General features: G+C 34.2%; 1 protein-coding gene across 3 annotated transcripts in view; it reads right to left on the bottom strand.

The window, feature by feature from the left end:
• The window catches only part of Pcdh10 (protocadherin 10), a 59,142-nt gene that overhangs the window by 27,976 nt on the left and 13,328 nt on the right, over positions 1–17,838 (bottom strand). For 2 of the 3 annotated variants that reach the window (XM_021195247.1, XM_021195249.1), the window contains exon 4: positions 16,536–16,841. In XM_021195247.1, coding sequence (XP_021050906.1) covers positions 16,536–16,841 — 306 coding nt within the window. Of the gene's footprint in view, positions 1–9,352; positions 9,635–16,535; positions 16,842–17,838 lie in introns of those variants that run through there. The other variant, XM_021195248.2, reaches the window with a different exon arrangement.

Raw genomic sequence — 17,838 nt, 5'->3', positions numbered from 1 at the left:
TTGATTGATTGAATATTTTGTTTCTCAAGACAGGGGTTCTCTGTATAGCCCTGGCTGTCCTGGAACTCACTCTGTAGACCAAGCTGGCCTCGAACTCAGAAATCCGCCTGCCTTTGCCTCCCAAGTGCTGGGATTGAAGGTGTGTGCCACACTGCTCAGTGCTTTCTTTCTTCTTACCCACTTAGTTTTTCCTTATTTTCCTCCCTCCTTGAGGGTTCTGGGGCTTAAATCCACACTTTATGCATGCTAGTCAAACATTCTGTCATTGTCCCACAACCAACACCTCTGTTGTCAATTTTCTCATCAAAATTGACCTCATCGGTACATTGTTTATTATTGTTTATCATGATGCAAACCTCTCAGACATCCAGTCCCAGGACCAGAGAAATCACGTTGGTAACTACTTTCTACAGTTGCTGCATTTATCCACTCTCTCCTTCATTGTCTGGCTAATGTTGCACTAAGCCTGTCCTTCATGTTCTTTCTCCACTGGAACCATTGTGGCACAGTCTTTAAGAGCCACAGCACACAGCAGCACCAGTCAAACACGCAACAGTAAAACAATGCACAGTGCCTGCATCAGTCTCCTGAATTGTGCTGTTTCATAGGCCTAGGATTCCAATGTGAATTACAGACATTCGGAGTGAAGTTGAATGACTGCAGATCTAAAGTGAGGTTCTCCTTCAGCCTTGAGGAAGCAACTGTTATGCTACTACAGAAGACAATCCTTGTTTAATAACTTCTAATGTGGTGACGGTAAAAATGTCCGCATCTGATAATGAGATTTAGATGTATTCACGTTTGATAAGTATATTTAAAAATGTACCAGAATCATAAGCTCCTAGTAGTTGTCATCTCTTTCTGCTAATACTATTTAAAATACCTTTAATTGACCTAAAACATAGCCTTCTGTAACTTAGACAAAACTAACTTGTACTAAACCTTGAGATTTAAGTTATAGATTAAGCATTCTATGACATTCACTTCAAAAAATATGATACTTGCTCTTCAATTTTTTACTTTTACTCACATAGTTCCCAATACCTAGAATGTCCTTGGTCTCCATCAGGAAACTCACCTGGATAATATTCAGTAACTGGAGTATATAACACCTTCATCGACTTTATAAGGAATCATTCCCAAAGATCATTCTAATAAAGAAACCATCTTTTTTTATATCATGAGGAAATTAAATAACATAGATTAGAAAAAATTGTGAAGAGAAAAACACACTTAAATCCATACACTACAGCATAAGCTAACTAAATGCAAGAATGAAAATATGTCTTAGCATTTTATATTTTTATCATTGGAAAAAGCACTATTAAATGCTGAAAGTTGGGTCATTATAAAGATAAAAATTATTTATGAACATGAGGTATGAATGTGAAGTAGGTGTAAAAGTTCTATGATTCCTGAGTGGAGATTGGGCACTGGACCTTAGTATTTAGGTCTTTGGTTACTCAGGAAAAAAATGATATTTATATAGAAAAATAGAGATAGATACATAAATAGATATAGATAGATAGATAGATAGATAGATAGATAGATAGATAGATAGATAGATAGACAGACATAAGGATAAGCATATATTTCTCTCAGGGAGTTTAGTTATTTGTCAAATAAGTTCATATACATCTGTAAAGTAGATGGAGAAATGTAAAGAGAGGAAACACACAGAATCTTAAAATAATGAGAATGTTCACAAAGAGTCAATTAAAAGCCTGTTATAGAAAGTAAATTCTGCACAGTTATTTGGGGTATTTCAAATGGGCTCCTACCACCATTTGATAATTTGTCTGACTTAGAAAGACTACAGTACAAAGTACAGACACCAGGCTGATAATATCACTTGGCTTTCATGGTTGGACCCTGGCCTAAGTAGACACAAACATCTCTCCTCCACCTCACAGAACTGTGTGAATTTCCATTCTGACAGCCGTTTGCATTCCACGAAGATTCAGAGCATCTATGTTTCTCACAATTATATTTGGGGTAACAATATCCTGCTAATAGTCACAACTTTCACTAATGATCAATCACAGTTGCCAACATATAGATGATGTATTAGACATTGATCTAATTCTTTTATTTCCTTTTATGTTTGGCTGTGAAACGTATAAATTATGTCTTTTCTATAATCATGAAACCTAATATGTTATGTCATATTTTAAATCAAAATCCTTGTGTTCAAAAGGATTCTGTGTCACTGTTTATTTTACATAATCAAGTGTCTTCCCTCTTTATAAACACACAAGTTGAATGAAATAAAAGGACAGTGAGATTTCAGAAGTTGTAATCCCCGCCTGTAACTAGCACCATCATAATATGAATGAAGCTTAATGTCGTCTTCTGCTGCATGTTAGACATTTGAATCTGTAATAACTTAATGGATAAGGGGGGAATGGGAATACTGTACTTTGAACACATGTGCTCTGTGAAAGAACACATTAACTGCAGACCAAAATAGTGATTTATTGTGAAAAGAACACTTGGTGTCTGATTTTTCTCTCTGAGTGAGAGAGGGCATAATTAGTTCTATTTAAGCTCAGGATTTTAATTTTGTCCACACTCTGTCTGATGCAGTTGTTCCCGTTTTAACTGAATTTACATGGTAGGTGGCTTTCAATATTTAATGAGTGCTTCCTTTGGACCACTCTGCTTTAAATATGCTAAATAATTTAATCTCCACAATGAGCTCCCGAGAATCTGTGTTTCAGATAAGAAAGAGTTACAGGAAAACTAACGTTTTGGAGATCACATAGTTACTGGCTGAGTCAACCTCAACTTGTCTGTCCACAAAAGCTGAGGTCTTTATCTCACTATGACACCATGGGCATGAGGGAATGCATTAAGACCACCCATGAGAAATCACCCTACGCACAGATAAGATAACAATGAATATTGTGAGTAGACTATGAAAAAATTTACACATTTGGATCCAGTGTTCCAAGTTAGAATAAAATCAAAAGGAATAAAATTAATGAAATCTGGACACAACACCCACTCAGCAAGTGGCAAGACTGTATGCTATTTTTCAGGGTTTCTGTACACATACAGATAGACAGCTCATAGCACCATTGGCCATAAGGTTTATTTCTAATAGAAAGGCGGGGTGTTTGCATGAGGCCTATCAAGAACAAATGTGAGGACCACACCATGCTTCTGCTTCTTCACTGCCTAGAATGACTGAACGAGGGACAGGAACCTGACCCTGTCTGATCATCATGATGTGCTGGGTGGGACAACTCATTCTCATTGAATGGGAATGAAATCTGCTATGCAGGATCATGAGTCAGTAAACACACCTGTGTCTCCTTATGATTTCAGCTAGAGTTTTGATACGAGTTTTAATTTTCCTCTGGAAATTTCCCAAGAAAATTACAATATCTTTGCTTAGTACATTAGAAATATTTTCAATGAAGTTATTGATTTTTTTTATTTACTCGCATAACTGCAGTAAGTTATTGAGGTGTCTTTTTCTTATACTCCTTATACACCAGTCGAGGCTTGAGACACTGATGTAATGTGATTCTACACCAAGGAAAATAAAGAACAAAATACCTAAAATAAAGCAACCTTCAAATCAAATCTTTAAAAAAATGGGTTGTGCTGTTCTCAATAATTTGCAGAGTAGCTTAAAGTACTGGTTAGTGTTCTCTCTCTCTCTCTCTCTCTCTCTCTCTCTCTCTCTCTCTCTCTCTACTATCTACTCTCCTTTCTCTCCTCTCTATCTTCTTCTCTCGGACTGTTATTTTTCCATAAATTTACACTATCATGAGGGTTACTAATAATAAATATAAGATTATAAATAATAGTAAATAAATAATGGTATCACTCACTGATTGTCCCTAAAATTAGAAAATAAGTGAAATATCTTCATGTTAGGTTAAAAAAGGATTAAAAAATTAAAGCTAGAGGAATATGATCTAAGTTTTAATTTAAAGAGAGAATAATTTCCATATTAGATAACTTCAGCACTCATTATCAAAATATAATCACTACAAATGAAATCACTGTATCATTACAAAATAAATAATTGAAATATTCAAAGATCAGATTACTAACCTTTAACAATTTTAATAATGAGAGAAGAAAATTAAACTATTGATTGCCAGTTATTTCCTACAAATAATTCAGCAAGATAATCCTTACTTTAGAAAAATGCTGTAAATTCAGTGAGTGTTGTTTTAACTGTATAAATATATTCATACCATTCTATTAGATGAAAAGGCATAGATCACTCAATTCCTAAGTTTAATTCAAGTGGTTAAGAATTGGGATTCACTCTACTAATCAACAAAGGTTATTTCATCTTGATTACTACCAAACAACCCTTCTGTTGATAGGAAATTAAGTATTTATATTATGATTATATATTGTCACACACAAAAATGTTCATAATTTAGGTTGCAAAATTATTTACTATAGCCTGAATTTAGCTAGCTTTATCCTGTACCCTGGACAGATGCCCACTGACCCCTTCCTTGTAGCTCTTTGATGATTTTGTCTTTCACTTCATACTTCTAAGACACATGATTGATTTAAGTTTCTGCATTGTTAGGTTAAAGCAACCATTTAATTTATTCTCTAAAGTGCTAACCCCAAATATAACAATTATATACGCCATTTACGGTCTGCCCACTGTCAACATAGTAAGGAAAGCATGATCACGATAAGGTGAAAGTTTATCATATGTGTGACTTGATGATGACAATTAGCAAAAGTGCTGTAGTTTATTTAATTGTGCTCTAGTTACACACTACCAAGAGAGATCTTCCTTCTTATTTAATCCAGTGGAAGGTAACAAAGCATGACATGTGAAAAATTCTTGTGGAAAAGAAAAAAGTAAATTAAGCCGGGCATTGGTGGTGCAATCCTTTAGTCCCAGGACTTCGGAGGCAGAGGCAGGCGGATTTCTGACTCTGAGGCCAGCCTGGTCTACAGAGTGAGCACCAAGACAGCCAGGGCTACACAGAGAAATCATGTTTCAAAAAATAAAAATAACAACAATAATAAATTAACTCAATAATAATAATCCCCGAAAATCAGACATGTTAAATGTCTACTCACTGGTTAGAGATTTCTACTAAGATGTGACCTCTTAAGTGGTCTGCAGCATTGTGTTAACATACCCAATCTTTTTATTCCACATACACATAGAATAGTTTATACATGAATTCTAGGCAACTCCCCAAAGCCTTTTCTTAAATTATAATACTTTTGCTGCTTTTTTTTCTATATGTCTTACTATCAATCATAAATCATCAGGTAAAGAAGACAGAGGCCTCCAGAAACTCAATTTTTTTTTCTTTCTTTAAAATTCTAAAGAAGGAAACCTAAGAAGTCAGCCACAGAAGAAGAGAAAAATAAAATACAGTTTTCTCAAAGCTTCTCCTCTGGGCAGCTGAACCTTTTCACTCACTTGCTGGACTCAGCTAGAGAATAACATTTTGTAGGAAAAAGCAGCATCAAGGGCCTAGAAAGTGAGATTCTGTCAAATCACAGATGGCATCTGCATATGTCTGTAGTCTGGAAAGTTTTTTTTCTGTGAGCTGCTTCTCCCTCCCTCAGGAGCAAACACCAGTGTTCTGGCCAGGGCTTTGCCTACAGAATTTTGCTTGAGCATTCAAGAGTCTGAAAGCTTTCTTTTCTTCTCTGTCCTCTTGAAGATAGAGGAAGTGATCACTGCAGTGTGTTTAAATAGTTAACATTTATAATGTTATTTCTCCTCTTTTCTTCTCTATCTGCCGTTCCCTGATTTTTTTAAAACCCTCTTCAGATGTGCTGCATTTTGTCATGTTCATTCCTTATTTGTAAGTTCCTTGAAACAATATGTAAAGGAGGCGGAGAGATGGCTGGGCGGCTAAGAGCTCTGGCTGCTTCACCAGAGGTCCTGTATTCTGTATTCCTTTTCCAGCAACTACCTAGTGGCTCACAACCAGCTATAATGGGATCTGATGGCCTCTTCTCTCATGCAAGCATACATGCAAATAGAGCACTCAAACACATACATAAACCTTTTTAAAATTTTGTCAAAACTTTGGTAATTCTCTAACGTGGTCTCAAAGATCTAGTATCTCGATTTTTACTTCTCACTCATCACCATCTGTATTTACGTTGACATATCCAATTCTCTGTTTCTCGTAAATCTACTGAATCAACAGCATATTATCTTTTAGTCAAGAAAAATATACCAAGAGCCTAGCACCTGATACACTACACCTACAGAGAGCTGCAGTACACTAGATACTCAAAAATACTTCCTTGCTAAATCGTACTTTTTGTATATATTAATAGATAATAAGATTTACTGATGATACTATCAGAACAATCACTTGCTAATACATTTTAATAGAATTTCATACTCCATTTATTTCATTTGTTTCAATAACAGAAGCTTTTGAATACAAATAGACTAGTCACTCATTTGAGACTGAAACAGTTCTAAACATGTAGTGGTAGGGACTTGGAGAGTTCTTGGGATAATTCCCTGTTGTGGAACCTGGAAGTAATACCCAGAGATGTTTGGGCACTAATTACATAGGGGGCTCCTCATCTTGAGGAAAATTCTTAAGTTATGTATTTATGAATTTTCGTTTCAATATATACATGATACTTTGATTAAAATACTAAAATATTTTCTGTCTTTTAAAGCATATTTTAACAAAAAAATAAGCAAATTACTTGTAAATATATGTAAGGTTGATGCGACTAATGGGAATTTGATGAGCAACTAGAAAAATCAATAATGAAAAGGTATTGATTTACAAAACATTTCTAAATGTGTTATTATGGAATTAGGCAGTATCTAATTTTTGGTCAATGTGTATTTATTATTCTTGTGTATGTCTTAAAAGAAAATGATCTTTTTAACAATCTTGTGATTAAATATAAATTATATTGAATTTTTTAATAAAATAAATTCAGCCAAGACTTGATAGAAAGCAGAATATTCAGCATATAATATCTTTATACTTTGATATGACTAAACAGATGTAAAATAGAGCTTAATAGAAGATAATGGCTGTTACATAATAGATTTTGGACCACTGTTTTTACTAGAAAGACTGAGTTAAATAAATAACCAATAGACAAATACTTATGTATTCCTTGAACATAATCATTTCATGTATAATTTATAATATAAATTTATATGTAATATATCTCAAAGTTGCACCGTTAGAGTTCTATGTTCATTTCAGATCACTTTACCATTTTCCACACAAATTTTCAAGGCTTAAGATGTACAGCAGCTGAAAGACAATCACATATGTCTCATATTTGTGTACTGTCTCCCACAACCCTCCCTGTGAAACACTTTTAGCTTAAAAATTTGATAGTCTATATCATCAAGATGTCTTTGTTAGATCTATTTAGTTTATTAATGTCATAATGGACTCCTGGTCTTATGACAAATGGTAATTCAAAAAGCAACACAGTTGCATCTTTTATTAGAGATGAGAAAAGAATCAGGGTATAAGCACATCTGTAATTGATTTCACCTGTTATACATTACTTCTATACATAGATGATTTTGCCCACACTGAACTATTAAATGTATCTAAGTACCATGACAAAATATTTATAAAAATGAGGGTTTTTGTTTTTGTTTTGTTTTTTCAGAAGGAAGGGTTCTTTTTGGTGGGGGTTGTGAGTTAGAGACCAACTTGAAATATACTCCATGGCCATTTGTAAAACAAACACAATTTTGTAGATTCCAGCTGGTGAAACAGGCCTGTCGTTTCAGTATTAGGTTACTGAAGTGGGAAGAACATGAGTTAGACACCAGCCTAAGCTACAAAACAATACCTGTCTCATACATATGGTTCTGTAGAATAAAGTAGTATCTAACTTTCATCCTAAATATAGCCACTAACATATACATGAAAATTAAAATAGGTACTGATAAATTGAAGTTAACTTTAGTTTTCCAGTGTATAAAACATGTAACATTTAAGTACTCAACACAAGACTTGTGACAACCTAATGTATGACTTGGGCAAATATTAACATTAAAAGGAAATGCTATACTAACTAAACTAACTAACTGCCTTGTTGCAAACACGAGACTGAAAAGAGAAATGCAGTTTGCCTACATTGTCATAGTTAGTTTGCTGTTATTCTTAGGCATTACGAACTGTTGCTTTAAAAAAAAAAAAAAAGACTGAACTTAAATAGCAAATGGACAGACTAAAACTAAAACTATCAGCATCATCGCCTATCAGTTTCTTGACAAGCACGTGTCCTGTTAGTGGCTGCAAATGAGAGAGAAGCTGATCAATTTTATTCCTCTGTCAAATATGACAGCAGCCAGTTCTACCCTTGATAGCTTGTAAAAGTAAGTAAAAATGAAATTTAACAAAATACAAGACTTCTGTGTGAGTGTGTAATGTAGTTGGACAATGCTTCTATATGAGTAGATGTGTCACAAAATTTAATCTTGAAAGAGAGCATAGATGTCTATAATTAGTTGTTGAAGTCAATGACTTAAAGCTAAAATTGATCATTTTGAATGTCCATTTGAATGATCAAAATGCTGCATTTGACACAGAAACTGTCAAGATTACAGTCAGCATAGTCCCTTCCCATAGTTTAAAACTGTGTCTCTGAAATAAATCATACGGGTAAGTGCATTGCTATGTAACACATGATGTATGTATTGAATGGTATGTGATGGATCGACTCTAGGATCAGAGCTTAAACCTCCATTTGTAACACATTTTTTTGTTCTATCTATATCTTTTATAAATCCTAATATTCTGAGACTCGGTGCTTTCAAACTTGTATGTTCTAGCCACCTGAAGTGACCTGGATTGTTTTTTGCAGGGACTGGATCGTCTTAGGGAGCCTCAGGCTTCAAGTGCGTTTTATTCTCTATTTAGCACCAACACAACTCTTACCAAGCTGACTTTAGACTCTATTCACTTCTATTTATACATCTACTTATTTGTCTATACGACTACTTTTATTATGGTAGAGACTGCTCCTGTCATGAAGTTTTGCAAATTTTAAGCAACTATTCTACCACAGAAGTCTATGCCACAACTTTTAATTTCTGTTTTGAGGCAGTCATTGAGGCTGGGTTTGAACACTCTTTACAGACTAAGTTGGCCCAGATCTTGCCTCAGAATACTGAGTAGTAGATTACATGTCAGGTCCAGTTTTATAAGATTATTTAACCTTAAACAATCAGTGTAACGGTCTTACATCAATTTTCAAGCTACATTATCTAAATGACTTTAACTCCACAAATAAATAAATAAATAAATAGATAGATAGTTAGATAGATAGATAAATAAATAAATAAAAGGAGTTTAAAAGACACACTCAGCCAAAAAGAGTCTAAGACACTGAGTATTGAATATTGTTTAATTATATTTATAGGCAATTCAATTTGCATATTCCAGGATTATCTACAAGATATTTATAACTTAAAGTATTCATATGTTGGTTCAGAAATCCTCAGTGTGATGCAGCAGGGAAAGTAATTCCATATGTAGGCGTTCCTTTTCATTTAACAATTCTACTTATGGTTTAATTGATAATCTTCTTTTGTTAGACTCTTAAGATGGACAAATGCTTAAATGGGTTTACTTCCAATGTGCAAAACAAGAAAGAGGGTGGAAATGATCTGTAATATAAAATGAGTTATACAAAAATGTTAATATGCTAAAAGTGAAAGTGTGCAGGAAATACATTTCCCTTGGTTACACAAAGTCTCACAGCAAATGAAATATTATGTAAAAGAATGGCTAACTTTGTTCCCTCCTCTTTATATTCTTAAATGACAACAGTTTAACTAACCGGGTACATATGCTCAAAACCATAATTATAAATGGCCTGAATAAATATCCCTGAAAAAATACAGAAGTTAAATAAAGAAATAGATTAAATCTAGAAGAACGTGTGTACTTATTAACTTCATAGAAAAATGAATGATTGAGAATAACATATAACATACTCATAAACGAGATCTTGGAAGAAATCCTACAAAGTAAGAAATGCGAATAATTAAAATCCTAATAGTTATGGATCACTTTTCCATATCCTTCGGATGTAATGTGTTATATAAGAACAAATCAAAAGAAATTTAAACTCTTGAAAACATTGAAAGATAATTTACAATTTAAATGACATGACTGAGTGTACTTCAATGTCTAAAATTAGTTCAAATTCTACTGCCCTCTAAAATCCCTATATACACCATCTAGATAAGGGATTAAACTAATTTAAAATTTTAAGCTATAAAGGTAAGTTTCTGCTTTAAAAGAGCAGAAATTATGTTTATGCCCAGATGTGTGAATGAATGATATTAGTATATATGAAATCGACATACTTAAGAGGTGTCAATTCTTTACATTCATAAGTGGTTGGTTTAATACATAATATCATTGCTTCATAGTGTATATGGATGTGTCAAAAGAATAATTGTATCAGGGGAAAAATTATAGGAGAAGCAAATTTCAGCAACATTTGTAATTGCTGGGAAGCTACAAATTATCTTTAATAATAATAATATATGTTTGCTCTCATAATTGATGGTGTTGGCAAACCATTCATAAGATTATCAAAATAAGGTCTGTTGAATTTAAGACATATTTAAATTACATTTTAACTATTGCGTAGTTATAAAGAAGGCAAGTACCCTGACTGAAGTAGCTATAAAAGTTCTTTAGCAAAGAGTCCAGAGTTTTCTTGGACAGACACTATTTTTGACATCATCTAAATGTAAAGACGTACAAAGATATAAGGTTGGCTCTGGCAAACATGGTGTCTAAGTAAGACAGCACCGGCGGTGATGGATGTGAGCATATTAAGCATCCATACACTGTGCTTCACAGATGCCTCTCAGAAGAGCTTTCATAGCTTTAAATCCTATTAGTTAGTATATACCAGAAGCAAGCTCTAGGCAGCTACTGTCTTCAGTTTAGAGAATTAATGATGGAAACTGGGAATAGATTAATGTTTTGCACAGATGCAGAATATAACAGGGATTCAGTGAACTTCAATTTCTAGCAGTGGACAAGGAGAGATATGGACAGGATTTGCATCTGGGTATGTGCTGCATGCAGTTTGTTTCCTGTTAAAGTGAGTAAGCTCTTTGTTTACGGGAGATTTTTTCCATAATCCTTGAGACAAGGAATTCAGTAAAACAATAGCACCACTGGAGTGAGCAGATGACCTCGGATTTGTCAAAAAGGGATAAATTGAAATTTTAAGTAAATTGGATCCGGGTGTGAGAAAAAACAAACAAACAGGAGATTAGCAACAATCCTCTCAGAAATATTTGTCTAATAAGTAAGAGAACTTGGAAAAAAAGGAGAACATACAAAAGGGCATTTTGCAGGAAAGGAAATATAATACTTAGACGATTTTCATTCATTTACTTATGGTTGCAACTCCATGACAGAAATGTCTTTTTAAAAGACTTTAATAAAAAAATAGTTAATGTGTAGATTTAACACTGGATGCACTGCTATACTTACGGCATTAAAGGAACAGAGCTATCCCAAAGATAACACCACCCGGGGGATAGAAAGATGCTACTAATGAGGATCGGTAAGAAAAGTCATTTTATTTTGAATTCTGTATATGCTCTCAACACACTATTGAGTTCAGCAAATTACGAAAACTCACAGAAGGCACACTGAGATAATGAAGACATTGGGAAAGATGTTACTAAACAAAGCATGTTCCTCACTTCCCATCAGCTCTAGGCTTGAAGTGCTCAGAAAGAGATGCCAAAAAGATCTTTAAAAAAAAAAAAAAAAAAAACTGGATTTACTAAGAAGATATGTAGGTACACTGTTAACAATAATCTATATGCAATGTTTTAAGTTTTCATATCTTTTTGTTGTTGTATAAGTGAGCTCCAAAATTTTAAAAGAACTCACAAGCTAATAAAAAAAAGAAAGAGAGAGAGAGAGAGAAAGAGAGAGAGAGAGAGAGAGAGAGAGAGAGAGAGAGAGAGAGAGAGAGAGAGAGAGAAAATCTTTTGCTGTGCAAGGATTAGTCTAGATGCTTCTAATGTCAAAGCCAAATGGACTAGAGTAACTTTATGTTAGTCATTCCCTCTAAACAAATTGTTCACAACTGTGAGTTGAAACCCTATTGGGTCAAATGACCTTTTCATAGGGGTTACCTAAAACCACCAGAAAACACATATATTTACGTTATGATTTGAAACCAGAAAATTACATTTATGAAGTAGCAACAAAAATAATTTTATGGTGAGTGGCCACATGAGGAACTATATTGGAGGGTCCCAGCAGTAGGAAGGTTGAGAACCACTCATCTAAACTGTTAAGTCTAAAAAACTCCATGAGTTTAAGAAGTGTTCGAGACCATTGGTTCTGTGAAGTTGAATGACTTCATTCAATATGTTGAGCATGTCAAGAATCTATATCACAATTTATGGGAGGAAGCTTGAGTGAAAGAGGACGTAAATGAACGTATCTTTAAAAAAAATCATTGGAAATTTTATTTGTTTATTCTTATGCATTTATTACTGCCTTGCCTCTGCTGTCTAAATTGTACCACACTGATTCACTGACAAAAAAAATCTTAAGAGAAAAATCTAACACTAAAATATATGCAGGATTGGATCCAAATATATCCTAGAATTGTTTTAATTATTCAGGATTTTGTCCCTTATATAAGTAACACATATTGTAACAACTGAATTCCTCAAGCTAAACTTTAAGTGCTTGTGTGTGTCTGTGTCTGTCTGTCTGTCTGTCTGTCTGTCTGTCTCTCTCTCTCTGTGTGTGTGTGTGTGTGTGTGTGTGTATGTGTGTGTGTGTGTGTGTGTGTGTATGCATGAGCACACATGCATGCACACAGACATACTTGTGGAATGTATTTGTAGGCTCACATGCAAAGCAGCACATGGTGACATTGTGTCTTCCTCCATTACTTGCATACTTTATTTTTCTTTTACATTTATTCCTCATTTTATTTTATTATTTATTTGAGGAAGCTGAAACTCAGCAGTTCACCTAGATTGGCTAGATTGTCAGCAGTCCAGGGGCATAGTCCTCTCAACCTCACCACTGTCGGTGTTCCTTCCACGCCTGCCTTGTATTTGGGCTTTGGCAGTCTGTACTTGGGCTGGCCTAGATTGCGAAGCAAGCAGTTTACACACTCATCTATGCCTTCTTCTTTGTGGTAATGTACTTCTGGTTCTCGTTTTCTGATACTAGCCAGATTGTTTCAAATAATACATTGTTTCATTTGAAGGATGTAATTGCTTTAAATCAAGGGTCTATAATTTAAAAAAAAAAAAAAAACTATCCTCAGAATCCTTATGATAAAAGTTCAATGTCATGTCTAATCTCCATAGAATGTCTTGTCTGATTTTAAATTGGATTTTTCAATTGGTGAAATCAATTATTAATTGTAGTTAAAAGTTAAACTTGTGTTTTAGAATTTTTATGACTCTAATAAAATGCAAGTGAAGCTAAGCTAAAGGGAAATCGTTCAGGAAAATCTGAGTAAGATATCTTTTTCCACAATATAGATTTGATATAGGCTTGAAATGTATAGTTCTGTAATAGAAATAGGAAAACAGACTATGCACCTTGTCTGTGACTAAGGAAATGTTGGTAGATGTGGCCAGTTGCTTTAAGTTTTATTTGAGTAAGCAGATCATTCAGAAATGTGTGGATATATTTCTATGTCTTAAGAAAGAAGGTTTGGCTTTTTAAGATGGACACTTCAAAGTGGAAACCAATTCAAAGAAAGGTATGCAAGCAGCTTGTACTTTCTTTTTCTTCAAAAGTTAGTATAGAGTTTTAAAAATAAAAAAAACACCTGATATGTAGTACTTTGAAGTTACAAGGACCTAATGTATACCTTTATCCATCTTGCCCTTTCTCATCATTATTATATAAATTACAGTTATCTCACTAGACATTTTTGGAAACTTTCAAAAATTACTAAATATATAGTTACTTCCCTAAACATCAAATGTGCATTATACTCATTATAAAATGAAACGCATAGTTAACAAAGGTAAAACAGCAACCTCAATAATTTTCTAAACAGTTCTGATTAAAAGCAAGTAATTAGTGTCAATTTTTAGCTTTTTTAATCACACGAGGGATGTGGTTTTTAATTTAGAAGATGAGAATATTTCCATTGCTGATGATAAATGACACAGTGTTAAATTCTCTCACCATCTGACAGGGGATGGTCAGGAAGAGCTTGGGTGTAAAGCATGTACTATTCAACTAAGGATAAAGTTGACTAATCTATTATGTTAGAATCAAGATGTAAATTTAAGGATACTTTTCTGAGTCTAACTTATCATAAGTCTCTAAAATATTATTAATTTTAAAAGAAGAAATTTAGACAAATTCCAGGGTGAATTAAGTACATTGTAAATTCAGTTAACTTCTCTGTGTTTATTCTCTACTTGGGCCACATTTCAATCCAAACACTGAGGATTTAGAACAGTATCAATGGGCTAAAATGAATAGTGAAAAATATAGACTATGATTAGAGACTAAATATGCCAACAAATCTAAATTTATCTGCTATAATAATAGATTTCTTATTTGATTATGTTAACACACATACTAATAAAATCAATGGTCCCGGAATTAAGGCTTCTAAATGAGAATAATAGATTCTTATGAAATAGACAAATTACACTAAAATCAGAACAGTACTGTTATTTATGAATAAATATGATTCCTATGATCATTATTAAAATAAAAACTAGTCAGTTAACAATTTCTTACATGTAACAATTTTGTATATAAGTTAATTTGCCAAGTACTATACTCACTACTATTATAAAAGTATATTTGCTTTTCTGTTATCAGTGGAGTGTATTTACCTGACACAATGTCCTTAGAGAAAATATTACCATTTATTTAAAAGTATAAACAGTGATTATTTAGAATCATATATTCTTTGATATTTTTCCTATTAAAATTGCTAATAAAGGTTTTCTATAATATATATTCTTAGATTTGTTCAAACAATGAGGGAATACTCATATCGTTTTAGTAACTTTTTTTTAAGAGCAAATAAAGTTTCAAATCTACTATTCAATTTGAGAAAAACTCACCATGGTCCTCCTTTATAAACTCTGATTTTTGCTCACTTTGAATTAACTAGAATGTGTGAATATGTTTAAATTTCGATCTTAGACTCTCAATAATTTATGCTTTGTATAGTATAAATAAAATGGAGGCTATTCAAATATCAGTGATTCACGAAAGGCATAATTAGCAGGCTCTGAAATACTAAAGAAGAATCTCCCATGGAGTCAGTGGTGTTCTTATGTAAGTTGAGAATCTGAACACAATCTTTCATAAAACACAGAATATTCACTACTGTCACCCCTATGAATCTGATGAGAGCCCAGCCTATTCTTATTGTCTGATATGAAAAGCCATGGCCTCATGGATTTATTATGTGTTTTGCACTACATAGTCTTAAGGGTTAAATGTGTGTGTGGAGGGGTGTGGGGGTATTTAGTTTGAGGGTTTTTTTCCAAGTTTTAATCCTTCTTGTTTTACCACTCCCAATAGAAATGATATATCTCCAGTATTTCTCATTCATTGTTTCTTGCTTAGATTGCAATGAACATTTTTCCTGATGCTAGAAGATGAAAAAAATGATTTTTCAAGACCAGGCAGATTTCAATTTTTGACTGAGTTGCCATGAGTTATACATCTATTAATTATTAATTGCATGGCTTAACCAAGATTGAATTATAAATAGTATTCATCCATTACATAAAAGGAAATGATGTCATGGAGCAGATATTAAATGGGATAATTTTATTACCAAGATCCTTGAAGTAAACCTATCTTATAACCTCCAATTACTGTAATAATTACTGTATATGATAATCCACTTAGAAAATACAGTTTTAATATTGTACTAATATGTTTGTAGTCTCAGTGCTACAAGATCACACAGTACCTCTAACTCTGATTATGAACTTGAGTCCTCACCAACAAACCACTAACATCTGTATAGTTAAAACAACATGAAGTCTACACTGTTTTCTAAACTTGGTCTAAAGTGTTTAACGTAGTCGGATAAAATCGCGATTAGTTGATGATACCAGCCGATATCATTAGGAGACATGAGCCTAAGCCAGGAGACATAACTCAGAAGTACAAAGCTTGCCTGGCACGCACAAATCCCTCAGCTTGATCCCCACAATCCCTTGAATTCCCAAAAGGACTCCACTGATGAATTCAAGACACGGGTCCTCTGCCTTTGGTTAGCCATCCACAGAAATCAAGTGAGCAAGGCCGCCACACTCTAGATAAAGAAGATCTGAAAATATTTTCTGTATAAAGCCAAGCATGTGTTTTATTGTTAATAGAGCCCTAATAACATCAGAGCCCATCTTCCTGCTAACTGTTCAGCTTTCCATCCTAGATTACTGCATAAACCTTAAAATAATTTTCATCAAATTCTCTTAATTACTCAAACAGTTTTCAGAAATTAGAATGTGGAACTTCACGTCTTAAGAGGAAATATGCAGGCTTCCGTGTGATACTTACTCAAATATGGTGGTTTGTAAGGCGCTCGTGTATTAGACAGCAACCCATCCAGCTCCTTCCTTTCCAGGGTTCCGTGCAGAGCCTTCTCTTTGCCGAAAGTGGAGAAGGAACGCTCTGCCCCAGGCTGGACTTCCGGAGGTTCAAAGACCTCGGTGTCTGGAACAGAGTCCATGCCGGGGACATGCAGGTTGCTGCGGTAATCTGCAGCCTGGCGTCCATCCGAAGGGACAAAAGAAGGCATCCAGCATCGGTCAGAGTGGCCCAGCGCTTTACATTCCTCAGTGCAGTTGGAGAAAAGATCCATACCTGAAAGAAGAGAAATCGTAGAAAGAAAAAGGAAAAAGACAAGGAAATCCCGATGTATTCATTCGACACGGCCAGCTGTACGGTCGGGGAAAAAGTCAGGTAATGTAGTTAGGGATAGATGAAGACATTTGACCAAATATGTTTTCTCTTAATCTGAGGGAAACCCAAAATTCTTAATAGTATTCCCCCTGTGATTTAAAACAGAATTTAAAAGAACATTAAAAGAACAAAAAGGGATCTGCAAATCTAAAAAATGAGACTCTGTGGCAAAGATTCTTGTATCAGAATACTGGCAGGGTAAAAAAAAAAGCTGGCTGTCAACATCTTAAAAGTTGATGAGATAGTGAGTAAAAAAATAATATTTGGAAAATCTATTGTGGGTCTGATACTATTGAAATTGCAGCTACTAAGGCGTCTTACTCTACAGCTCCATAACAGCATGCCAGTTATTGTTCCTACAATCAAGAAGATATGCCAAGCACGGGCAAGTTAGTTGACTACAGACTTTGGATTTGAACTTCAACAGAATTGCAGCCGAAATTGACAGACAACCCATGGAAAGAATCCTGAACATTCTACGCGTAGGGCAAGTATGGATCTTAGTTTTCTGAGAAGGAGGTTCCTAAAGGTATCTGCCTCTGGAACGCTGGCAATCCATATTCCTATAAAGTGCTTATTATTTACCACCTTGCACAACCCCCAAACAAATGACTATAATTAGTGTAGCCAAGGTGACGAAATGCAGTGGGAATTGGCTACAAATAATATCGACATCTTCCTTAGTGTTCCTCTGTACATAAATAGTTGTCCCAGTCAACACTAAGTCAACTTATGTAGCAAGATTGAAAATGTTGCCACACATTTTGCCAGCCTCATTAGACCGAGAAGACTGTTAAATTTTACTTGATTGTGGCCAAGAAAGTCTAGATCTTGAATCACATACAAGAACTGTGGTGTGTGTGTGTGTGTGTGTGTGTGTGTGTGTGTGTGTGTGTGT

This window comes from Mus pahari, chromosome 4 (assembly GCF_900095145.1).
Source record: "Mus pahari chromosome 4, PAHARI_EIJ_v1.1, whole genome shotgun sequence".
Lineage (NCBI taxonomy): Eukaryota > Metazoa > Chordata > Mammalia > Rodentia > Muridae > Mus > Mus pahari.
This window is presented reverse-complemented; position numbering and strand designations above follow the sequence as displayed.